Genomic DNA, 27,566 nt, shown 5'->3' on the forward strand with positions numbered 1-27,566 from the left:
ACAGAAAAAATGTTATACTAAATTTGTAATTAATGGACAAATACTTCGTCGAGATCGACTTCGGTGCTTCTCTCGTTACTCGAAACAGTTCTGGTATACGAATAAAATACGAATTAACATAGATTATGATAAATTTTTATTATCACTTGATGACTAGATAATAATATAAAGATCCGTAATAACCGATTTCGGTGAAGTTGCGAACTGCGATAATTACACGCATGTTTTTTGTCCGTCAAGTTCGATGAGGAGCACAAAATCAGTTTTCTTTTTCTTTTCTTTTCATATTGTACAACATTTCACTCTTTCTTAGTCGTTTAATATAATATCTTTCTTAACGCATTTTTTCATGTTATTTTTATTTTCTTTTGTTTCTCATGATAATTGAATTTGTAGGCAGAATGATTAGGAAGAGAAGGGTATACGTATATACAATTCTACAGTGACACTTTTCCATTAGCACGCTGCTATATATGATCAAGAACTGTAATCAAAATCTCATGACAATTACGATGAGTGTATTTTTGCTTTTTTCTTTCTTTTCTTTTCTTTCCTTTTTTTTTTTAACGAACCAAGAAGACGTACGACGAACCAAATAAACGACAGTAGTTATACGTAAGAAAAAAGAAGATCCCGGTTCGATTTTACAAGATCGATTGATCGTTCCATGAACTCTACGTATGTATTATGAACATATCTGTCCATTTTTTGGGATAAGATATCTTATCTTGTTCGAGTTAAACACAGATGGATTCACGATTGTTATATATATTTTAAAATCTATATACCAAATATATAATAATACTACATACACGTATGTAGAACATCGAACGAGTTATTGCGATTAATATAAAAAGCAATGTGTCTTTTTTGTTGTTTTTTTTTTTTCGGAGACCGATAAAATAAACGAAAGAAAAAATCCATAGAGCAAATCCAGTACGATAGATACAAATCTATGAAGATTGTGTTTCGATTACAGTTCTTGCATGTAATATACGCGATTAAATGCTTCATTTTTTAATTGATACGAGACGCACGTAGAATTTTCATCTATTAATTTGTAGAAAATCCAATTATGGTGCGGAGAAAGATCCCCCTTTTTTTCTTTTTGATTCACAACATTATCGCGCTTTATCTATATGCATATTAAATTTATCTGTTTCTTTCTCTTTTCATTCTTTCTTTCTTTCTTTCTTTCTTTCTTTCTTTCTTTCTTTCTTTCTTTCTTTCCTTCCTTCTTTCTTTTCCTCGAAGAACGTGTATACAAATTTCAATATAATAAGAAGGAAAGAAAAAATATTGGTATCATTCGCCGGAGCTTTATTTTTCGACATTATTCGTAATCGATCGAAACCAGCGTAATTATTTTGATCATTTACATATTTTCGATCTTCACTGTTCTATAAACTAATTGTAATTTTGATTATCACCATTTGTTTGACCTGTTTGTTCCAGTATGATCGATCGCAATTCTTTTGCGAACGAATTTAATTTGATTTTATTCGGAATACCAACGAAGGGATCTGCATTATCGACTCTTGGATTTATAGTTAAGATAATTACTAAATAATTAATTGGAGAATCTATCCTTTGTACTGTTTTATGTAAATGAAATTATTAAACGTTCTGAACTTTTGCAACGTTAAAAAGATTAAAAGAGATAATCCGAATGGCGAAATAATTATGTTCATCGATTCTCAGAATAGCACGTCTTTTGTAAAACCCATATCTTTACCTACAAATCATTTGTTACCATTGATTACAAATTCTTATAAGGATTAATACTTCAATTGTTTAATCAGACATCGATTTGTAGTATTTATTTTGTAAAGAAAATTATTGATCGTTTTGATACGACATTCGCGTACAGATAACTATACCTACTTTTTTTTTTTAAATTTAATCTTCTAGAATTTGCAATCAATGTATTTCTTGGAACGCAGTTTCGAACATTTCGACTTCCACTTACTTTTGCAATATTTTGTAAGAAAAATCAAAGTATCGATGTGCTAACCGATCACTAGCTCATGTCACTTAGAAATTCGTACAGAAGATTCAATAAACAAATTGAACACTTATACGCAAACACACGATATTAAATATAACAAGTAATTAAGAAGTAAGTAAGTAAGTAGATATTTCGGGGAAATAAAGACGTATTTACTAAGAAATAGCTTGTACAAGGTAAAAGTATCGATCGTTTAACTCTCGATAAAAATGTGGAATGTCATAATAATATTTTGTATAATATATGGTCCGATTAGTTTATCAGAAGTTAAAAACTCTTTTTCATATTACATTTGTTGCCAAATGAATAGAAAATGAAAAGGTCGAAAAAGATATTTGGATTATTTCATTTTGAAAGTAGTCACAATACGATCATGCGAATTGTGTTGATTTCTCTTTCGAATCTACGATACTTCGAGCTATGCAAGAAATTCCATGAAAGCTGATTTCGATAGTTATACACGATCAATACCTTGAAAGAGCAACACTGCTCGATAACGATAGATAAATAGATACGTGCATGTTCGTCGTGTATATACGATACTTACGCGACAGTTCATCGATGCTGGAATTTACAGATTACATCTCTCGAAATATTACGCCGAAATTCATTTATCACGAGTCGAATTTAATACTCACGATGAATCATTTTTGATTTTCATCGTCCCGTCGTTAGATCTTACTCGATTGCTGTTGGGTGCACACTTCACTTTTTCGCATTATTTTTTTTTTTTAAATGGGAAAAACCAACTTTAACACATCTTGAGATTAAGTTTGATTGATCGTGAGAGAGTCAAGCGATCGATCGCTAAGATTTCGCATTTCAATTCCATTTCATTATTTTTTTTTTTCTTTCTTTCTTTCGTTTTAAGTACTTTGATGCTCTTACATTTTTAGATTTTATATATAAATAATACTTATATAACGTCAATTATACACACGAAATAAGAGAACGTCGATCGCGATTATTATTATGATAAGTTGGTATAATCCATTGCTCTCTTCTTTCACCATACAAAAAAATGTCAATTATTTGCGCGCGAAACAACGTTAAAGTTCATTAATTTGTTGCATCGTTCATGCGATGCTCTACTATGTGGACGAATACTAGAATCATAAATCTCTTTAAATGTTTCGATTAATAACCAAGTGATAATAGTATCAAATAAATAATTTGTAATGACAACAAATCAATCACCGACCATAATCTCTCCTTCTAATTACGACCATAGTTCAAATTTATGGTACGCTTTATAATTTTTGCGTTACTCGCACGTCTTCTTCGAACTTGTTTCACATTTCCAAACCGTTAATTACCCTTTTCATATCGAAGCAATGTCAAATTTGGACATAAATGAATTCGAATAAATCGCAACGCGTATTTAATTGTCGTAAGTGTAATGACATAAATGTGTAATCGGCTAGAACGACGACGACGACGACGACGACGACGAGTCTTTCCCTAATAGAAGGGATTCGAGAACACGGGATTCTTCTCATTCGTCATTAATCTCGAGGAGAGTTTGTGTCTGTCGTCAGGTAAATGTTGTTCCATAGCGTTGCGTTATTTTAGACGGTATTCGATATCGTTCGGCTTTGGCGGGTTATGTGGCGTAGTGTGATTGGTGATGAGCGTGCGAGGGTGGCTCTCCAAGCCAGGAATCCGGCGAGGGTGGAAAGTCGGGATAACCACCACCGCCACCGCCACCACCACCACCACCACCCCCGCTCGATTCGTTGCTAAGATCCGATGCAGGTCCTGGTACCATGCCTCCTGGCCCTCCTGTATACAATTCAATAATTTTATTAAATCTTCTTCTTTTTAAAGGATTTCACACACGATGAAAAAATAAGAATATAATTTTAATTATTCTTACCGAGTGTAGTGTATACTGAAAGACCTGCATCTGGTGGGTATGGAAATTGTGGTGGTAAGGACGGTGATCGGGATGTCGATAGATAAGGTGGTGTAGTTGCACCTAAATAACCACGAGGTGGTCCACCGCTACCACTGTTTCCACCACCACCTGGACTCGCACCTTCTCCGTCCAATCCCATATTCACAACCGTCCCGTAACTGTCGTTACTTAAATCTAAAATACCAGATTTATGTAATTTAGGGATAAGTACGTATGTATTATTTATGTACTTTTACAATAGATCTACATTAATATTATTACGTAAGGAAATTAGAGATACAGTTAGCTATCTGAAGTGAGCGTAAACGAGTGACCGAATCAAACAGAAGGCATTAGTCGTGACGATGAAAAAGATAAAACTTGTCTAGCATGATGAGCCTTGACGATAATAATTCAACTCGTTCGAATAGCACCCGACGTTCGGCTTATGATAGATCTAGGGAAGATAAGCCGTGTCTCTTGATCGAAGATAATTCTTGTCCTACTAGGAATGCACGTGCCACCAATATCATTCCCACTTTCGCGACGTGGCAAACATGAAAGAGACATTTTTTCTAACGCGTTTAAAATTCAGAATGGATTGCCTTCTGAATTATAAACAGATATTCTCGTGCTTGGACGCCTCGTGATGTCACGTTTTAATTTTATTATCTTTTATCTGCCTTTAATCGTTGATCCCTTTGATCATCTTTATAACAATGTCATCGTTTAAATAAATTCAATATCAGATATATATCTATATTTCGTCTCTGCATTTTATATATATATATATATATAATAAAAATAATAGTAATATACGTATTCGAAAGAAAATTGTCCTTATTCGAAACAATTACACCGATTTCGAGTCGATTTGATTAAATATTTAACATAAAACTTGCGTAGGCTTTTTGGTGTACAGCTAATGGGGGATATAAATTCAAGGATAATCCGCAATCTTCCGAAAATCTCAGGTATAGCAAGCTACCAGTTAGCCTTTGCAATCTCCTGAATATTTGAAGAAGATCGTCCTCTCCTCCCTTGTAGGTATCTTGCGAGCGATAAAGCGATTGCGGGAACGGAGTTTCGTGAGGATCGTTTTATCCAACGAGTCTCGTCTTTTGCGTGGGACGAAGAAACGATTCTTTTTTTAGAGAACCCACGTAATTCGCGTGTTTTCGCGTATATAAATATACATTTAAATATAAATGAAGAAAATGAAGATAAGAATTATATATATATATATATAAATAGAGATACATTTTTTTGTTTTTATTTGGATCTACGAAAAACGAAGAGAAATACATCGAGATGATTTGTACATACCGTGATGGCCAAAGGTCGAATCCAGATCAACTTTGAGTTCGTCCTTGTCAAGTAATTTGTCGTGCCTAGGCGAATGTCCACCCGCACTGGTACCTTTCATACTTCGAAAATACTGCGACCACCTTGTCCTACCGGCGTCCTTCTTCAGTCTCTTCTCCTTTGCCCTCCTTAACACGAATGATTCATTCTATTCCGATCTTGTTTCTATTTAATTATTTGACGAGAGAGAAAAATAAATATAATAACGGGAAAAAGGATCGCTCCACTCTAAGAAAATGAATCACCAACTATATTTTCTTTCACGACTATTATCTAAAACTTGACGATTGGATAATCGGCACGCGTAGAAAATTTTTACAACTTCGAATCTCGTTTTTCCTTATCGGTTTATTGATTACGACGTCGATCTTAGAAAGCTGCAGAAGTAACTACTTAGTTATAGTGACATTTCTTCTCTCGATATTCTCCTCGAGATTTCTTCGAGTGTAAGGCAAGATAGAGAGATGTATTAAAAAAAAAAAAAAAAAAGGCGAGATAAAATAATATTCTTAGATATAGCTCACCTACTTTTGTTACTTTGTACCGCGGTATCGCTCACACGTACTTTAAACGATAATAATAACACAGGCGAAAATGAGAAGATAGTTTTAGGATTTGTAGAAATTCTAAAACGATTATTTAATTTTCTTCACTTTCTTTGTTAATTCTTTTCTAGGTAGTATTCGAAGAGAATAGGGATATCATATCGCGAGCGTGGTAGATCGATTTATATACGGAAATTCTTATCGTCGGTATTCTCTTTCGACAAGTTAATGAATTCGAAGCATTTAATTCTATCTGTGGTCTCACGATTGGTCTTGCCCTAGAGAAGGGCTTCGGAAACCTTGCCGGTTGGTACGGAATCCTTATGAGTGCCCAGCATCTCACAATTACTCATCTGCCTTGGCTTCGTTTAAATTTATCTCCCAACAAAGACGCGCTCGCCTTTTTCGTTCGATAAACGAAATTATTCTTTTTGTTATTTCTCTCTCCTTGTTTTCAAATTGTTATGTAGAAAATTTTGTCGGATCGATCTCTGTCTCGAAACATACGCTACGGAATTCTATCTTATGAATCGTAAATTTATCTCGAAAATATCTTTAAAGTGGTTTACATTATTCTAATAATACATGATTTTTTCGAATTTTGTTTCTCACGAGATAAATAGTGACAAATTGTATTAGTACCTGTTTTGAAACCACACTTGGACGACACGCATATCCAAACCCGTGTCCTGCGAGAGTTGTTCCCGAACATGTCTCGCTGGCTTCGGACTGGTATTGTACGCCAATTTCAAGGTCTCCAATTGTTTCGCCGTGATCGTCGTTCGCGGCCTCTTGTTTGGTTGATCACCATCGATGCTACCGCCGTCGGCTAGTTCTAAAATTTGTTATAATTTTTGATCGTAATCCTTTGATACATTTAACGTTATTATTGATATTAATAGAACGAATAAAATTCGAAGAAATTTAATTCGACGTTTAATTAATTTACGAGGATACCCGTAGAGTGAACGAAACAAAAATATAACCAATTGAGTTCGCTCCAGGGGTATCTTTCAATTTCCTACCCGCTGTTTCAATTTATTTTTCCTACAATTTATATTACCTTTTGCCTTGGCTTGTTCGTAGTCCGGTTTGCAGACGAGTTTCTTATCCTCCATGAGGTAAAATTCATCCCCGGTGTCCAACTGTCGCGAACAGAGTGCGCAGGAGAAACAGGTCAGATGATACACCAATTCTTGCGCTCTTCTTACCACTTGCGAAGGTGCCAATCCTTGGCCGCAGCCCGCGCATTTCGTCCCAAAACGCCTGCCACACCAACAACATACAACATTTTCACATTACATTCACACGTAAATGACATGACTCTACTAGCTTTTAATCGAAACGCGTTATCTCTTTTTGTTTCTTATCTTTATGTACGATTCAATTAAACAGGAATAACGGATAAGATTTGTAACAATCATTGGTGCTTACTTGAAGAAATCGTCCTTGCAAAAGACATGGCCGTTTCTCGCGAAGCATTTGTCTGTTAGCCTTGCTCCGCAGTCCCGACAGGTCAGACATCTCGCGTGCCAACACCTTTCTAGGACCTTCAACACGTACCTATCCAGGATTGCTTCCTGGCAACCACCACATTTCGGTATCGAGGCTGGAACGAAACAGGATAACTAGAATTAAGGATAGTTCTCTATTCGAAAATGAATCAAATCGTATGTATATAGAACAGTGTAGAAATTTGACAAGTGAACCAGCACAGCAATAGCTGTTCACTTACAATAAAGAATTTCCGGAATATGCGAGGGTAAGCCTAGATCGACGGCAGGTTGACTGAGAGGGTGCATGTCGTGACAAATGGTATTATCAGCGACGTTGTTACCAGTGTTGCGTCGATGTTGAGACTCCGGGCTACTTTGTGGCGGAGTGAGCATCTCCTCGCGAGCTCGCTGGTACATCCCTTCCAGCGGCAGAGTCTCACGACTCAACATCTCGAGGCTTATCATAGTCATAGCGATGAAGAAACGCGTCACAGTAATTCTCGTAGAATGTAACTCATCTCGAGAAGCGAGAAAACGAGATATGAAATATGTACATATATATATATATGATTGAGAGTAATCTTATCACATCATCCAGGATTTTGGTCCAATGTTATTATATTCCTATATGTTGATCTTTAGCACACAGTATTTACACTTGTCAATATTAATAAACAAGATCCGTCGTCACTGATAGTCTCTTTCTCTAACTCACGAATAAAAAAGATAACCAAAGAGAAAGCTTTGTTAAGGTGCGAAATAAAGTGTGTGTGAGGGAGAAAGAGAGAGATCAGAGGATGTAAAAGAAAAAAGAAGTAATGATGGAAAAAGTAAAGAAAGATAAAAAGAGATAGAAAGAGAAAGATATAGATAGAGGAGCGACAGAATGGAAAGCACGGATGACAAGACGGTTGCAGGCACACGACTGCTCTGTCGAGTGTAGCGTTGCTAGTGCGCACGTGACATGCGTGGGTGTGGCGGGTCACTGGTGGGGCAAGTGTCAGGGTGATTGGGTGTGGTTTCTACCCATGCCACCCCGCTTCCGGTACCGATTGGAGGAAACTTTTACCGCCTCCAATATGGCGTACGAGCTGGACACCGTATTCGACGGGGGTTGCTTACAACCACCCTGACGACTCTTCTTACCCTCGTTGGCACCCCTCGAAGAACGGCGGATAAAAACAAAGGACTACAAATTTTGGCGACGGCGATATAAACGCGGACACACGCTTCCGAGGAAGTTTCTCTTCGTATCCATCGACGTTTTTACTCTAGTACGAGAATACTAGGTTTTACCGCTTGGCGATATTCTCGCTTTCCTGAATACGTGCTAAGTGTACAAAAAAAAAAAAAGAAAAAAAAAAGAAAAAAAAGCTTCCGATAAATTCACTCTCTTTTATCGAATATCACAATTTTTATCCTTACCTTTTTATCTTATAATTCAGTTTAACAATTTTCTATCACAGTTAAGACTTTCTTTATTGCGTAAGGAGAATATTTTGAAGATTTATCATTTTAATTCGAAGAATATTCCTCGGTAACTACTACTATTTTTTTCTTTTTTCTCTTTAATTAAACTGTCTCATTCTTTTCCTGATAACCAAACAAAAAATGAAAATATTTCATTTCAGATAGCTTGTATTCATTCGTTAATATCCATTCATCCCGTGAGCCACGCCTATGATGATACCTTGGTATGTATTCATCGGAATCGTCGCGTAAAAGAATTCTCGAGCTTTCCCTTAGGAACTCCTTTGGTATAAGGGACTGTCGGTGATTCGGGAAGGAACGGGGAGAATGTCGGAGAAAGGCGAAGGGGTGGTTGGTATCGGTGGGTGCTTGTGGTGGTGAGCTGACTCGACGAAGGGGATTGTGGAGAGCACAAAAAGAACCGAGCGAAATTAAGAACGGCCGTGCTACTGCTTCTGCTTCTACTTCTCTTCTCCTACTGCTGGTGAGGTCGCCATTTTATAATCTTAGTCGTGATCATTCGTGTATATATTCCTTTTCATCCCTTTTCTTTTTCTTTCCTTCTTTCTCTCTCTCTCTCTCTCTCTCTCTCTCTCTCTCTCTCTTTCTTTTTTTCTTTTTCTCTATCTCTATCTTTCTCTCAACGCTAGACGCGAGTGTATTCTCTTACTCTTTCTCTTTCCATTTACACGAATGCACACACCGTCTCATCTTGGATATCCACGATCACGCGGCAGATATCCAAGGCGTTTCTAGATCTCTTTTCGCTTTACCGGCTCACCTTCATTTCGTCCTTGTCTTTCTGCTCGGAAGAAAATTCTAACTCCACCGCTAAAATATGGATTTTTCGAATGTATATCATTTTTTTTGTCTCTTTCTCTATCTCTCTCTTCTTTTTCTTCTTTATTTCTTGTACCTTCATAAAGTCGGATTAAATATTCCTAACTCAGATATATTTTATCGAATTTCTTTGTCGATAATGAAAAGTTTTTAAAATATTTCTCAGACCCTATAAGATGAAAATAAATTATTGATTGTAGTTATTCGTATCATAAAGTCGAAAATTAGATGTTCTTAATTATTAAAAATATTAAATAGGATTTTTATTTTTGTGATTTTAAAAAGTTTTATAAATAATGTTTCAAAATATTCAATATCAAGCAGCGCAAAATTATCGATCGAAGTGGTTTATGTGATTTTTGAAAAAAAAAATACCACAATCGATTTGATAACCAATGCACCATAAAACTTGTGCTCTTTTCTTGAACGTTCATCCGTATAATCGTGCTCGTTAAGAAGAAAAAATAGCTGACAAATTCAGTGATGATCGTGATCAATGAACGGATACCATCCTTAATGCACCCTAAAGCACGTTGAATTTTCCACCTCGCATCCGTGGGCAACAGATGGTCCACCATTTTGCATATATATCGTTGATCCTGTTAAATCTATCGCTTTTATGTCACTTTCGTTGCGGCTGAAAGGGACGAACGCATCGACGAAAAAGTCAGTCGCTTATGCTTTTAGTATACCTACACTATACCTTTCGACGAATGCAGTCATGCTTAGTTTGTGGCAACGAGGAGAAACCTAATCGATAACCATATTCGGTGGTTATAAATCATCGCGTTCATTTTATTATAGTAATCTTATGTGGTTTGCTTCTTCGTTATAGGATTATCATATTTTTTAGTAGAATATGAATAATAATTATTCAAAATTATTATTACACACATATATATATATAATGATAAATAAATAAATTATTTATTACAGACGGACGGATAAAAATATTCTCATTATAAAAATATTTTTTAAATTATCAATATTTTTCATTCGTACTTACTTTCTTAAAAAATCTTTGATAACCTCAAACCTATTAAGTGTTTAATACTCTTGGCCGAAGTGCTATTCGTAGGTACGGAATACTTTTTCGTTAATATCAGCTTTATTGAATGATTATAGTAGCATAGTAATTTTTATATTAAGAACCTATATATCATAGTATTATTTTTATAATAGATAGATTATATAGTAACAGATGTATACTAGTATAATTGATCGATTATATACAATACGAGTACCTTAAGTTAGGTATATCATTATTTCAAATAAAAAAAGTACAAAAGACAAAGTTATTTTCTTATAAAATTTTGATACGACAAGACTCGTGATAACAATCAACGTTCACACAAATAATAAAACGTATTCTTTACATTTATGTCGATGTAATTATATGTTCTATGCATTATATCGCATGCATGTATACACGTTCATAGTTCCTAGTCTGATAACTTTCTTTTTTAACCAAACGCATATTTGTGTCCATAGTATTAATTCTCAAAGGATTTAAGAAAATAAAAAGAACAAGATAGATAATCTCTCTCTGTGGGACGATTTAGTCTCTCCGGTTTGGATCTGTACCTAAGCTCTTCGCATTTGTATCGTCGAGATCGTTGAAAGGGAAAATCAAGATGTCCGCTTTTTGCGCTTCTATTTTCGATAGATCTCTCTCTCTCTCTTTCTCTCTTTCTTTCTTTCTCTTTCTCGTGAGGATGGAGAAGCTATTCAGGGAGTGTCTCTGCGATTGCGCGGCTTTGCTAATTTCCGTGGGCGTCCTTCTCGGCCTTCGATCACGCGAATCCACCCTTCGTCGGTTCCGCTGCACATGTCGACACGCCTCCAGGAGTCCTCCGTAAGCGTAAAAAGCATCGCCAGCGGGGGGTATAGAGGGTTTTCACGGCTTGGCAAGGGTAGATGCCGCGTTTGGGCTCACCTCGGGGGCTTGTGCCGAGCGGATGAGCCACGTAACAAAAAAAAAAAAAAAATAAAAAACAAACACACACACAAAACAAGAAGAGAACTCAAGCCAGCTAGCACGGTCTGCTACTCTGGAATAACATCCCCTTTGGCACCCTTGACCTAACAAATTATGACATTTATTATTTATTTCTACTATTTATTCTTGTTCATGTTGGACCTCGTAAATACCTTCCAGTAAAGGAACAAGGAAGAAAGAAAGATACGAAGATGTACGAATAAAATTTATCTTTCTTTTTCATTTTTTCTCATAGAAATAATGATTTATATGAAAGGTAATGTGAAATTATGATTATGGATATATTAAGATCGTCTTAAAAGATTCTTGTTTCTTTTTCTTTTTTCTGAGTTTAAAATTTTACTTATGTCTCTCGGTAAAATTAAAATAAAATAAAAAAAAAAAGAAAAGAAATTGTATGTAAAACTTATGAAAAAAAAAAGTAAGAAACTTTTTGTGGACGACCTAATATATACATAGATATGTAGAATTCGTGAAACTCTTGATATGTAGAGGAAGATTGGAGAATATATTTATCCGTAAAATTGTATGAAATATTAATCGAATATATGGTACGTAGGTAGATATATATGCATGTTTAATCGAATTCGCAGCGGACAAATGCTCTCTATATCTATTTCTCTTCTCTCACGTTCGGTATGAGCGTTTTCATAACGTTAACGGGTAATATATTATATCACCCTTGCAACACGTAAAGAGATTTGAATATATGCCACCTACTTGAACCATTTACGCATATGGTTTTCTTTCGGTGAATCCCTCCGAGTTATTATGAAAACATATATGTATATCGCTAATGAAATTAATATTCGACAAGTGCAATCTCGAAACCCTTAAAATTCATCCGACGAAGCCAGCGGGGAAGTTGCGAAGTAATCTAAACGTAGCTGAGGATTTTTGAGGGATTTTTGAAACTACAATGAACAATACGAATAAAAGAGAACGAACAGATATATATATATATACCAATTCGTCTATTTTAGTCGATACGGTTTAAATAAATACCTCTAATAATCGAAATTGTAAAATATCGATGTAAAATATCCGAACGCAAAAGCGAGTAATTAATCTTACCAAATGTTCCACCATATACCTAATAATCAAATTACAATTATCGTTTCTCATCTCGCATTATTTTTATTAAAGAATATTTTTTTTTCAAAATATTATGGATTTCCTAGCGTCAAGTGCAATAATCGGAGCGTGCGCCGATGCCAGATGTGCCATTGTGACATGGAATTCTATGGTGCTAACGGGGGTTAAAGGGGGAATCAAAGAAAGAACTAGAAAATAAGAGAGGAAGGAAGTAGGGAGAAAGAAAGATTGAGAGAGAAAGAGAAAGAGAGTGAATTTTGCGCGGGTGTATCGTCACGGTAGACTACGTTGTCCCTCTCTCTTTTTCCATTTCGACTTTGAGTCTATGCAAACCCCCGTGTAACTTGCATACAACACCCCCGTGGAAAGCCCCTTGCGAGATTTACAAAGCTCGATGACAGAACCCTCCTATTGTCGTTTTGGTTCTGGTCGAGATCTCCAATGGTTAAATGGGCTTAAACGATGAACGTATGTATGCATATATGTATGCATGATATATATATACATATATATATATATATATGTTATAGGTACGTATGCTCTTAACATGTAGATCTGCTAGTAAATGTGCACGCGAGCGCACCCATGATTATGTAGTAAAGAGTAGTAAAGCCTTTCAAGCTACGTTTTTCTCTTTTCTAAACAAAACGAGTGATAATCAAAGGTAATACGATCCCCAGGGATCCACCCGCCTGCTGCTGCTGCTGTTGCTGCTTATTGTCCTTATGTAATGCACCTTTTCCCTTCCTCCTCACTTTCTCTCTTCTTCCTTTTCTCAAAACAGTTCGATATCTGTCAGAAATCAAAAAGTCGAATACGACTGAATATCTCCGGGGCAACATCTTGCGATTTTTTGACGACAAAAAGGAAAAAGAAATACAAAAGAAGAAGAAGAAGAAGAAAAAGAATTCCAGGAACAACGATAAACGTCAATTGACGTTTTTTTGAGGGTAGACGAATTAAAAATATAAATTTTGAAATAATCTAACGTTATTATATCAAATGTTAATATTTTAAGAGATTTTTGTAAAATTTTATGTCTATAATGCTCTTGTATAATTTAATGCATACAGAACAATTTACACACAGAAAAATATTCATTCTTCAATAAAAAGAAAAAAAAAGAATACATGCTAATGTAAAATAATATATCGCTCCTAAAATTGTTTTGAAAAATAAATTTATTTTTGTAACTTTAAAGCACTTATTTTTTTATCTTACAAATATCTTGTTTCTCTGAATTTATGTAATGATTCCAAACTTTTAACCGGGTAATTGTATTTGTTCATATGCATATATTTATATATGTATAATTATGATACATACGTGTTGATTCCGTTTATAAAGAGAGTATCGAGAATGATAATTATAACATCGTAATAGACTTTGGCAATATAGCAATTAATATGGAACCTTTGTATTTATTAATCGTCGTTTACATAGAAGCAGCAAAGAGAAGTTAATAATCATGACTGCAGTATGCATATATTCATTACTAGTACTATGAACCCAAAATAATCATAAAGCGAAAAAGAAGTCGTAAATAAAAGTTGCTAGTGCGGTGGTAGTGGTGGTGGTGGTGATGGAGGTGGTGGTAATAAAAATAAATCTGACGTGCCTAGTCGTGGACATTAATAAATCTAATATCTTCCGACCGATAAAACGAGAGAGGACGAGCTAGCTCACTTTTTTGTCCCTTTTTCTTTTCCCGACTGTTTTCGGGGAGGCTAACAGTTTGGATGGGTCGCGTAACCATACGAAAAATCATTGTGAATTGTGCAAATAAGTATAAAATTCAGACAATGTGTCCGCGGAGCCGAATAACGCACGAAGAGGATAAACCTAGGGGTGAAATCTTTTCGACAGAATTGTTTTCTCTCTCTTTCTTTCCCTCTTTTTATTTATTTTCTTTTTTTTTTTTTATTTTCTTTTTGTCTTCGTACTTTCAAACTAAACGGCTCACCATTTCAAGACAAACGTCGATGATTTATGCAATGTCCTTTTTGGTTTTTTAATTTTCTATCCTTCAACACTTTTTTTTGTTTTGTTATTTTTATCAACATTTCTAGCAATATATTTAAAAAGAAGAAAACGAAATAAAAGTTCGCGAATAATTAAAAGATTCACGATCGATTTATTATCCAAGTTCAAGAAACACTTCAAAGTACTAAATCCTATGTGCTTATTGAGTCATCAAAGTAAAGCAGTTCAGCAGCTATATCATCGAAGCAAGTAGAATGCCAACTAAATGGGGCACTCCTCGAGGATGGATGATGGTTCCTCCTCGGTTGCATTATTTATGCGTAACGCCCATTGCGTGTCGTGCATATCCATACGCACAGGCTTGCACATATGGGGACATTAGCTAGACCATTAACTATTTTATCCACATGCTGGTGCTTCTGTCCTGGAAACTTGGAGTTAATCGCAAGTAGCTTTCGCACTTTCTACATTATGCATACGCTTGCTTTATGACCTTGAATTGTATGAATTTTAGGGTAGAACTTTATACATCACTCATATATATATATATTATACACAGTATTATTAACAGATGCATAACATGACATTTAATAGAAATAATTTTAAAATTCAGATGACAAATAAAGCCTTTTTTTTTTTTTATATAATCAATGTAATTTCATTTTTATATTTACATTTAAACTTGAACACGAATACACGTAGAACTAATATAGATATATACACGTATCCGTTTAGCCCACTTCCTTTTTCCCGCGTGCGGTCACGAAAGATCTATAGATCCGGAGAAGGAGCGGTCACGAGTGTCTATCTACAGTACGAACACATAGGTGTGTAAGTGTTACGTAGCTACGAGAAAAGCGGATCAGTACGCACACACGTTCTCAGGATATGTACTGCGGGTTAGAACATTTAGCGAGTACATTAAGGAAATTGCGTGGACTCTTTGCACCGCACCCTGCTATAGGGCCGACGCACTCACATTCCAACTATTTTAACGTGTATGTGTTATATCACACGTATGCACACGAATGAGAAAGAGTAGTGGAGTAAAGTAAGGCCTTCCAGCTCGTGGAGATTGGTTTTTGTAAAGGATGTGTGTTCTCTCGCGCGTGCGTGTGTGTTCTCTTTCTCTCTTTCTATTTCTCTGTCACACGTTGGTGGTGAGAAAGTGGTGAAATATGGGTAGAGAAAAAGCAGGAGGAGAGTGTATGGAGGGAAAGGATAAGAGGGCGAAGAGGATAAAGTAGAGGAATAGAAGAAGACGATATTAAAGAGAGATAGAAATAAAGATAGAGATAGAGAGAATCGTATCGAAGGGGAGACGACGACAACGTGGATCGTAGCAGACCTCGGTGAGACAAGTAGGGTCAAGTGAACTAAAGCGAAACTACCGGGGGATGGTGGTGTGGTGTTAAGGAGACAATATATGCCCCCGTGCTAGGGACGAAGATGGCTTTAATCTATTACCGACCGGCTCGGGCCAAGTGGCTTCTTGTTACACGCTCGTTTGGACGAAACGGAGTCTAAACTGATCCGCTAAAACTTACTCTGACTCTATTTTATTAATCAAATTTACTTACTTCCTAAATTTTTCGATCCGTTTCGATTTATACTTCGACGAACAACAGATGATTTATTCGTTACTTGCAATTTCAATAATCTCCACACCTGTTTTATTTAATTCGTTTCTTTATTTTTCGTATCTGACTAACGTTAACAAGATTTCTATTGCGTAAATGGCAGATGTCAAATCGAGTTACGAGTTGACGAATTCAACAAACCCCTTTTTCTTATATTATACGACCGAACGAATTATCGTTAAACGTGATTCGAGTCATGGTACCGCGAACCGAGTCGAATTACTTCCGGAAAAGGTCGAGAAGCCGGAAATCAAGAGGTCGGCCAGTGGTGTGTCGAGTCGTGATTAATATTTTCTTTCCTTTTTTTTTTTATTTATTTTCTTTTTTTTCGTTTCCTTTTCCTCTCTTACCTATTCTCTATCTTTCTCTATCCCTTTTTTTCTTTCTCTGTCTTTTTACCGGCGAGACGGCTCACTGATCACAGCTGCGTCTCCTCTCGCTGTTTCTTTTCACGCCGGTGATATACGATCGCGAGGTTAACGAGTGACGCAAGAAGCCCGTCCGATGGAGAGAAATTCGCGTTCCTTTGTCTTTTTAGCTCTTTCGTTCTCTCTTTCTCTCTGTCTCTCTCTCTCTCTTTTTCTCTCACCCGCGTCTTTTGTCGTTTAGTTCCTTTTTCGAAAACGCGACGTTGCGGTTGTGCTTTCACCCGACTGCAAAAGTTCTCGTTTAATCTTCCTCCTCTCTCTCTTTCTCTCTCTTTCTCTCTCTCCTCTTTACCTCTTTCCTTTCTATCTTCTTTTTCTACTTTCCTTCTTTTTGCTGTTTTCTTTTTTGTTGTTTTTTGTTGTTGTTTTGTTGTTGTTGTTGTTGTTGTTGTTGTTGTATAAGAGCTACGAGAAAGAGAGAAAAAGAGAGAAGAAGCTTTTTCTTTTGCCGTTCTTCGCGTTCGACGCTTCCTCCGTTTGCGTCGATTTAACGATAGGCGGCAAGTTTTTTGCCTTGCATCCTTGTGTTAACGAACGATTTCGTTCTCATTTATCCTCAGTTGTAACCCTGCGATAAATTCCGATAGTAAATTTTTCCAACTTAGGAGGTATAGTCGTCGTCGTCGTCATTGGTCGTCGAGTTGCTAAATAATACCAACATAGATCGGATAACCCAACGTTGGTAAGTAATCGGACACCAGCAGAACAGTTAACTTGGAATCCCTGTAAGCTCTCCAAATGACACCTGTAAAAAGCGGTGATCCTTTTTTTGGAAAGGGAAGCTCAAAGGATGTCAGGCACGAGCGAGTTATCACGGTGGCTTCGCCATATGTTTCTTGACACGTGCCAACGATGTGTTTTTATATTTCTTTAAAGCAAGTAAAAAGTATCATCTCGAAAGAGACACACAGATTATATCTACGTATGCATATATGGAAAAATTTCTTTTCATTTTCCACCGTGAGAAGGCAAGTTCGTATGGTTTGCCATTCTACTTTGGACGACCCATGGGTACCATAACAGGTCGAGTGTGCAACAATATCAGCGTAGACAACACCAGCATCAGCACAATGGCACACGATAACACTTGCAACATAGGACCCTAAGCACGTACAGCTTTCTCTTTCTCTCTCTATCTTTAAATCTATCTATCTCTGTCTGTCTCTGTCTCTCTTTTGACCATTCGAATGGCCGACTTCTCGCACGGAAAACCCCATGAGTCTCTCCTACAATATGCTACCATGTACATTGGATACTCTTGGGTTTGGTATTTGCTGTACTGTTCCCATAATTCTCTAGAGAATACTCTAGGCTTGTTACATCTCTCGGGACTTGATCCCAGTGATATAATGTGAGAATCGAAATACGTCCTCTGTCTTGTCAAAGAAAGCTACTACTTTTTAATGTCAAGTGTCACCTTCATTATTAATACCAACGTTAAACCGTATAACATTTTATGGTTAAAGTCAAAAGGGGAATTACATTAGGATTTCTTCTTTTGACTTTCCTTTTTGTAATCCGATAAAATAGCTCATATGCAATACACGTCATTCGTGTTGTTGTCACGGTGGTAGATCAACAGCGTTAAAGTAATATAGTTTGCGTGGTTGATCATCGAAACCGAGTGCAGCTGTCGGAAACCTAAAGGATGTTAAGAACCGTGCGGCTTCATAGGGGTAAAGAGATCTTAACATGCATCATAGAACAGGTGTGGAAACCTTCGTATTCTTCCTCTTTCTATTTTCTTTTTACTCGTCTATATTCTTTTTAAACATTATTTTGTACTTTTATTTATTATTGACATATATTTATCAATGAAATGACAATGAGTATCAACGAAAAAATAAAATAAAGAAGCGTCAATAATTCTCTTCCGTTTTATCGTGAAAAAGAAAATTGTATCAAAGTTTTATAAATGGATTGTGTAGCGATTCGAAGAAGAAGGATTAATAGCAGGCCGAAATAAATCCGACATACAAACGGGATCGATGTTCAAATCTCAACCGTAGATAGATCTTAATTCGAGGATTTCTTTCAACGTTTACGAATCAATAAGGCTCAACTGTAAATGAATTTCATTCTAACGATCTGCGATACATTTAACAATAAGAAATTAAATATTGAGATGCTAATTGAAATTGTCTTACTTTTTACTATGTTTTTTATAAATACGTTTTTTTTTTTATTATTATTTATTCTGTGTTAGACTTTTCTAATATCTTAGATTACATGCCGGACATGAAGAGAAAAAAAAAGATAGAAAAAAATCCTATGCACGACAAGAAGTATAGTAGGATTCTATACGTGACGTTCGATGGTTTCTGTAGAACGAAGAAAGAGGAGTAAGAGAAGAAAGAGGAGAAAGAGGAGAAAAGAGGGCCTACGTTTCAAAGCGTACACTCCTGCTTCGAGCTATCCCAAAATCCCTTGGGAAATCAAGGAAACACAGGATTTGGTCGTATTGGTGTGTGTATCCACGAAGAGGCGTAGACCGGATCTCACGCGTGTAAACGAAGAATCGTTTCCAATGTGTTCAAGCTCGAGTAAAAATGTTCACTTTTCTAAGGGTTTACGGCGATGGAGTTTTTATTGTTCTTATCAGCTAAAGACAAAGATATTCTATTTAAATCCTTCCTTATTTTGTTATTTTTTTTTGTATTTGTATCGAATATGAAAGAAAATTTATGGTGGTCCACGACATTATTTTTAACTTGGTAGAATTTCCATTCCTTTCTTATGCTTCATTAAATACTATCGTTGAATCGATTAATAAACGTAGGTATATATATATATATATATAACGTAGGTAAATTTTACGATCAAATATGACGCGAAATGGATATTAGGCCGATATCAATGTACCCCTTTGAAATCGTAGTAATTGAGAAATCTTTTTAAAAAATTGGGAAGGTAGGCGGACGAATATACGTATGTATGCATGTTATAGCATATTTGCAAAGCCGATGTAGCTACATAGGGAAAGAAGGAAAGAGAAAGAGAGATGAAGCCAGTGCACAAACGTTATATTTGCACGTTCATCCATCGATTCGTCCTGAAAGCACGTACCGAAACTTCCCATCGTATTGATACAATCTATTAACATAGGATATATATTTATTCGCAATGCGACCTCGTTTTTCGAACGAAAGAAATTATTCCTACGATTATGATTAGGTCATCCGAATTATTCGAAAAATGACCGATAGTTAGTACCTATATTTTTCAATTACATACTAAATCGAAATCATTTTTTTGTTTCTTGAGATATAATACCAGGTTGTTCATGAATGATGGACAATAATTCAACTGTTTCGTTTAATTGTCTAGTTGGAATTTAATTGTTTTTTGCGTCAATTCAAAAGAAGCCGCGGAATCAAAGTTAATCGTTGGCGTTCAACATAACTTTAAGGATGAATATGGTACATAAGTTTTATCTTAGAAAATAATTATGTTATACAATAAATTGAAAAAATATCGAAAAAGTAACGAAAAAGAAAATCATTAGGATAGTCCAGAGAACGTATAACGAAATTTGAGAAATGTTTTGTATTTTTCCTGTAAACAAAAATGAATTTCCTAAAATTTGATTAACATTTTTAATATTGTTCAACATTTATGTTTGTATTTGTGTATGTTCATATGCACATACGTGCTTGCAACCTGCTAGGATGAGCTTTGAGAATTATCGAACGTGGAGGATCAATGGACACAATTATCTGGTCACGTGTCGTGGCAGCATGTAGTCCTAGATACAAAGCAGGTTCTTTCGTCCTTCTTCGAAGGATTCGACGTTGATGAATGTCACGCACGTGACGGCTGTCGAATAGTACGTCGAACCACAAAGTTTTTTGAAAAATTACTTTCTCTTCGAATGACCGACTATTTTCTGGATTGTTACGTATAGCTACACCACTTTCTTTACTAACTTTTCAATCTTCGAATGTTATATCGTTTCAATGAAAAGTATTTAAACGAATAATAATAAGGTAAATTCAACTTTTATGATCCTAAAGTTATTATCTCTTTTATTATAGATCCACGAAGTAACCCTTAATTGTGAGAATTCGTTTGCATAAAAAGGAAAATGAGGGAAGATAAAAGAAGAAGAATATAATTCCTTATTCCTTTCGTTTTAAAAGCTCGAAGTAGTTTAGTCGGAAAGTTTACTTCACCCCGTCCTAACCACGATTCTTCCTCATGCGCCGATTTTCATCCTAATTATTGTTACCAACGATAAGTCGTAATAATTAAGAGGGACGCGCGAGTCTTCTCGAGGGTCCGACGTAGCCAAATAAAATCCAGATCACTCCCTTTCGTCCCGAGGGATCGACGATCCCACGATCGGAGAAAGACAAAGACAGATTCTACGAAAACACCAAGAAGATATCCACAGATCTTCAGTCGATAATCGAATTTTGTTTGCTATTCAGGGTAGATCTTTATCATTGATATCCGTGGAAATAGTCGATTATTTTATTTTCCTTATTGATATTTATCTAAGCCTTCATATATGCGCTTATGTCAGTCGTACGTAGTTTAATGTTTTTCAAAATCAATGTTAGCTTCACAAAGTAATAAAGTTTGGCCCAGTTGACGTGGAAAAGCTTATGGCGGTGCAAGTTTGTCGTATATGTATGTGTACATATGTGTATGTAGGTACATATATCCGTCGTTTGGCAGGTCAGGTAATCAGGCGTAATGCTTTCATGTTTGGAGCATGCTCTCTATCTGCAACACGCATGATAGGCAACGTTAATAATGTCCCACGAGAGTTTAATCTCCGAATCCGAAACGTGCGTGCTCGGTATTTATGCGTTTCTACCTTTATTAGTGGACTTTAAAACGGGTCACTTAAAAACATAAATTATCAACATATATATATATGGATCTTCGAAAATATGACGTTCTAAGTAACTCGAAACTTTAACGAATAGATCAAATCTATGATTTTAATTACCAGCACGAAAAATATCTAAATCATATAAATAAATGTTATCTATATATAAAATCTAAAACAAATGTTTTAACTCTTATAGAATAACAAAATAGTAATTAATTTAATAAATTAATTGTTTGTGTGTGTGTGTGTGTTATAGAAATTTTTTGCCGATCACTGTATGTTAATTATTTATTAATTAGATCACATGTAATATTTTTTAAAGAAGAAAGAATAAATGCCACATTATCCGAGTTTTCATATTTCATTTTAATTTGTATTTTATCATTCTCGATATTAATTATCTCGAATTTTTTCTCGGATTAAAAGTATTATTTTAGTTTTACCAAATTCGGTGGATATCAAAAATGTTCTATCGTTGAAAACTACCTACCCTCGCGCGTATATATCTCTCTCTCTCCCCCTTCCCCTTTTTTTTCTTTTCCTCTACACCCTTCCTACAACACACGTACATTTTTCATTCGCGAAGGAGGAACATCCCGCAGTAGAAATCCCCATTCGGCTGCCTATTCTAGCGAGCGTAACCTACAAAAGTCAAAGGCGTCTCTCCCGTCTCTTCCATGCTGATCCTCCTAGATTTTAATCAAGGGCTGCGTGTACCTATTAAGGGCAGCTATTGTGCGTGGGTGTATCGTGAATACTACCAGAGAAACGTTCCTTTCCCTTAACGTCATAACACTTCGACGATAAACAGCAGGGGGTTGGGTGGTTCCTGACTTTATTCCCCGACTATGCACGTCACTTGTCGCTCCGGATTATTATTTTTAGATTGAAAGGAAAAGCTAAAATTACGTCTTAATTTGTTTACTATATCGTTAATAATTCTCAATGATTTTTATATCTATCTGAAAACACATTTTGAGTATTTTATTTTTACAAGTATAAAAACACAAGTCAAATATTATTGCTAGTTAATAAATTTAATAAACGTATAAACGTGTTCATATCTTCATACTTTACACAAACAATATTGTTGTTTACCTATCTTTCGCGTTAGAGTTTTAATTTCTGTTACGGAAGGAAGGGTTGTAGGAAAAAATAAAATAAAATAAGTCGCGATTAAGATCTATGAGATACTATCGAGGATAAGATGCGTAACTGGCTCGTTAAAAATTCAGTCGAGTATCTATTTATCTCCGACTTGGAAAAATGATCGTTCGACTTTATCCGCGTGTGTTAAAGGCTATAGTTGGGAAGTCGGTGGTAGTTACTATCTTCGAAATCGCGCATCTGCCGCGTATTTTGGTGAATCACTCCGTTCTTCGTAAGGCTATGGGTCTGCTCTATATTATGGCTTCCAGAAAGTCCACGGGTGTTCCGGGATATTGCGCTCCCGTTATAAACTTCAGAGTACTTCATGGTCAGCTGCGGAGGTGGCCGGGTCACCGGTGAAACCATAAGGCCCGCAATTATGGCTTTTATGGTACCCTGATGATGATGTGTTAAGACAGTCTCGATAATTAACAGGATGACTTTCAACTACGGTCTTAACTTTTATTCAGAGCAAATCTTTTTCATCGTGATTTTTTTTATTTTCTTCTTCTAACAACAACAGAGATTTGATTTTAATATAATGATTTCAAATAATAAATATTTTCTTTCTAAAAATTGTACTTGTCGATAGAAATTGAAAATAAAATAATGTGCATAGCCTTTAAGCCCGATAGAAGTGAAATTCGTATACTATATGAAAATTAATCAATTGATTCATATATACAGTATAAAATCGTACACCGTGACCACACCGTGATCAAATCGTACACCGTACCTTAAAATCGTGCATGTTGGTAAAACTGTCAAAACAGGAGGAATACAATGTCTAACGATTAGTCATTCTTTGTTTTTACTGTTATTTAAATGTTTTTTAGTATCTCAACATTAGTTTAATATTTTATTTCATTAAACGGATATTTTCAATTCGAAATCACTACTGAGCAGAAACGTTAAAAAAAATGTATTTTAGATAAAACAATCCTAAATATTAATAAAGTACATTAGAATATTAAACATACCTTAAATGATTGTTAATTAATCAAAGGAAATGAATATTGTAGTTTAAAAGCACGGAATATAAGTACGACGTACCGTCCTCTTCGAAATAAACCGTCAGACTGGTTCATTCTCCTCTATGAAAGTACTTTTATTGAAAGTGTTGTATATATTTGGCGTTTAGAAAAATAAATTTTATTTACAACAGAGAGATATTACTTTCCGTATATATATGTAACCTTCGGAAAGTTACCGTAACACTAGACTTTTCCTAATTTCGTTTAACAGTCGATCGACTGTGGGTTTTATCTCACTCTCTTTCTACTTTTTTTTTTTCATTATGTTTCATAAAATTGTATTGTTACCGTCGTCTAATTGTAAGAAGTTTCATTTGAAAAAACTAATTGTTTTTCATATTATATATTACTTTATCTCTATCGCTTTTGTGTCCCATGATATTTTGTTTACAAAAAGCTTAAACCGCGCAGCGCATCGTTGAAAATCGAAGAGAAACGTTGCCACCCCCTGGAGAGTCGCGATATGTATTTTCAGAATCGCTCGTCCTCACCACCCTTCCTTCGAAAGTTTGGTTTGTGTTCGTTGCCTTTTCATCGAGGGCTGCTTACTGTTTGATCTTATTATTTCACTCGTCCGAATTTAAACACTTCATGCCGATCTTGTTTGTCTACCTTTGGCCACAACTCCATATGACAAATAATCGAATAAACGAAGTAATAGAGATACGTTGAGGGTTATCCTAAAGGGGCCAATATTTTTTTGATCATTAATTATTCTCGATAAATTAAAAGATATTATATATACATATATATATTGTAAAAAAAAAAAAGCAATACGTATATAAATCAATAAAAATGAATGATATTGTTTTTAAAATTCAATAATTGTCATTTAGTTTATTAGATTATTTAGATTATTATTAAAATATCTAAATATAATTTTGTTTCATCGCGAAAAGAGATAGTAGTACCGGGAAAAAAAACTTTTCTATAATAAAAATACATTTTTTTTAAAATGTGTACTACCCTATTTCTACTGGTAGTTAAGAAAAAAGTAAATCGTTTCGTCAACCGCATTACCGGACTTGGTTGTACGAGCTAAAACAAACATTGACATGTTCAATCATTTCAATCCCTCTCGCTAACCAGTCATCCTGCATGGTCCTTATACATATCCCGAGAAAAAGAGAGGGAAAGAACGAAGGAAACGTAGAGGAACAGAGAAAGAATGAAAGAAAGAGAAAGAGAAAGAGAGAGAGAGAGAGAGAGAGAAAAAAAAGAAAGAAAGAAAGACAGGAGAAACGTTGGCCATCTGGCCCTCTAAAAGGGGGGCTCTGGCGCTAAGGGGTAGAAATTGAAATGAAAGCGGGACCCTACTCGAAACCATGCACGTCCTCGCTACGGTTATCAATGAGGGTTATTAGGGGACGATATGTTTTCTTTTTCCACAGATTTCCGCGTGACAACTATGGCTTTTAGCGACGAGTCAAGATGATGACAGATCAGCGATTTCGTCGGCGTGTACGATGACTTTTTATAATCATCGATGTTACTAATACTTAAAGAATAAAATCGAACCAATTCTAAGTATTCTTATCAACCTTATCATGAATATTTGAACAATTTTACGAATAAATCGTAATAATATCATACAATCATTGCGTTTATATTAAATGTTAAACAATCAAACTGAAAGAGTATACGCGTTTTGTACGAAATAATTATAATAAAAATTAATTGTTATCACGAATATATTACGTTATCAATTTAACGAATTAAACGCACATCGAAATGATAATTATTGTATTTACATTAGATGTTGAACGCGTTGAAAAGAAAATAAATGTTTTCCATTAGATATTCTTAAAAACGATGAGGACGCATCAAAGACTACTTGACATTATCGGATAGAAAAGAGGTCACGTGTCGGCTCGTGTCCACCGGATGTCACGGTTTTGTCGCGTTAGTCGCCTTTTCTATGGGCCATTCATCCTAGGATGGAAACACGGGCGTCTCCTTTTCCGCCCAAATCAATGACTATGTAGTTCGTAACACGGTACAAACTTGCACCATGAACTTCTATATCTCGTTTGTTATAAGAACAAAGAATTTAACGGTGGTTAACAAATTTTTGTTGGTCCATGTATCGAATGATTCCCGTTAGAGTTTGGGGGGGGGGGGCATTTAAATTTGAAATTTGAAGTTTCGTCAAGAGCGCGAATTTTGAAATGTATGTGCTATTTTTTCCTCTCTCTTTCACTTTATTTTTCCTTTTTTTTTTTTTTTATATGGAGAATCCTTTGAAGTACGTATCGCGTTGTATCTAGTAGGTATAGAAAAAGAGAATAGAGAGATAGAGGAACGAATCGGTAGGAAACTATCGACTCTGCTCCCATATGCTCTCGAGGACATCCACTTGGTGTCACGCTCGCCAGTTGGTCCCATCGTACAATGTGCCATTATTGCGTACAACTAAAAGTTACGTCTCTCGAGTTGTTTATTGACCGATACCGAGTGAAGTGCCAGTTTGATACTTCTTTCGACGATGCGGGCAATTTCTTTTATCCATACTTAAAACATAAAAGTAAGATGATATCGATATGACCGGGTTTTTTTAACGGGATAAAAATAAATTAACATGATATTACTGATGTTAAGAATAAATAATAACAATATGTATCAACTGTGTAAACGTAAATACAAATATTGATATTAATATTGAAACGTGACAAATAACGTACGACAATTGTCACAGTTTCCAATTCACAAAGTGAGATCGGTTCCTTCATCTCGAGGAAGAATTGCATAGGAGGTGGTAGGTAGGTACGCATATTCATGGCCGCACATGGTGCCAGAAACGTTGAAGCACCAGTTGTTCTGGCACGCTCCACACACGTGCAGGACACGTGGACGGCTTGATGAGTGGATTGTTCATTCCTACGTTTTCGCGAGTAGGTATTCTCTTTGCCAAGTTTTCAAATCCTAAGGCAGCTGCTACTAGCGTATAATAATCGATCAACGATTTATATAGGTCCTAGGTATATATCAGGAATACAAAAAAAAAAACATTAAAATGTGTTCCATCAAATAACATAGAAATTCTTTCGAAAATATTTCAATATCAAATACTTTGCAATTTGAAAGCCATTCTCTTATGATCGTATGAAAGTTTTTTTTCAAACTTTAACTTATCAAATATCGATATGAAAATTATTATGAAGTATCGAGAGAATAATAGAAAAAAAAAATTGTATTCATTGTCAGTTCGTGCTTCGTTCGTGTCTCGTCGAAGAATCGATAATACCAGCTGCTGTCCGCAACTCCATTAAGATAATTGTCGGCACTCTATCTCTCTTTCCTCTTCGCCATTTGACTCGTCGTTCCCTTTCCCTCCTTACTTTTTTTTGCCTTCGCGTGAGTTCCATCGAATTTACGTATGTAGGTACGGTAGAAAGAAAGAAAAAGAGAAATAGAGTAAAAGAGAGAGAAAGAGAGAGAGAGAGAGAGAGAGAGAAAGGGAGACCGAGGTACGACTAGAAAGCATTGAGAAATCGAAGGAAGAAAAACATTTTCTGCTTTGGAGCTTTTAGAGGTCTTGGCACAAGCTACGCTGACGACGCATAGCTTTATGTGGTTCCCCAAGCAATGGTGGTCACGTTTCTAACCCAAATACATACGTTAGTGTATTCATTGAAGCTCTCTTGATTTACATTTCGATCGGTGTTATTTGACTCGAACGAAAAAGGGACTTCCTAGTTTGAAAACAAAAATAAAAAAAATGTATAAAAAATATAAAGAGTGAGTGAACGAAAAAAAAAAAGAGAAAAAGTCAAACGC

The 27,566-nt window shown here is 35.6% G+C and overlaps 1 protein-coding gene across 4 annotated transcripts in view; it reads right to left on the reverse strand.

Moving 5' to 3' along the window:
• Positions 1-119: 119 nt before the first annotated feature.
• The window catches only part of LOC106787596 (LIM/homeobox protein Lhx3), a 38,474-nt gene continuing 11,027 nt past the window's right edge, over positions 120-27,566 (reverse strand). Inside the window, exons 2-8 of one of the 4 annotated variants that reach the window (XM_014750110.1) lie at positions 7,551-7,829; positions 7,250-7,424; positions 6,879-7,090; positions 6,458-6,650; positions 5,232-5,398; positions 3,885-4,100; positions 120-3,790 (exon numbers count right to left, since the gene is read on the reverse strand). In XM_014750110.1, coding sequence (XP_014605596.1) covers positions 3,612-3,790; positions 3,885-4,100; positions 5,232-5,398; positions 6,458-6,650; positions 6,879-7,090; positions 7,250-7,424; positions 7,551-7,829 — 1,421 coding nt within the window. In that variant the 3' untranslated portion in view covers positions 120-3,611. The remainder of the gene's footprint in view (positions 3,791-3,884; positions 4,101-5,231; positions 5,399-6,457; positions 6,651-6,878; positions 7,091-7,249; positions 7,425-7,550; positions 7,830-27,566) is intronic. The other 3 variants (XM_014750111.1, XM_014750112.1, XM_014750113.1) reach the window with 3 other exon arrangements.

This window comes from Polistes canadensis, unplaced genomic scaffold (genome assembly GCF_001313835.1).
Source record: "Polistes canadensis isolate GaletaPanama2010 unplaced genomic scaffold, ASM131383v1 scaffold_107, whole genome shotgun sequence".
Lineage (NCBI taxonomy): Eukaryota > Metazoa > Arthropoda > Insecta > Hymenoptera > Vespidae > Polistes > Polistes canadensis.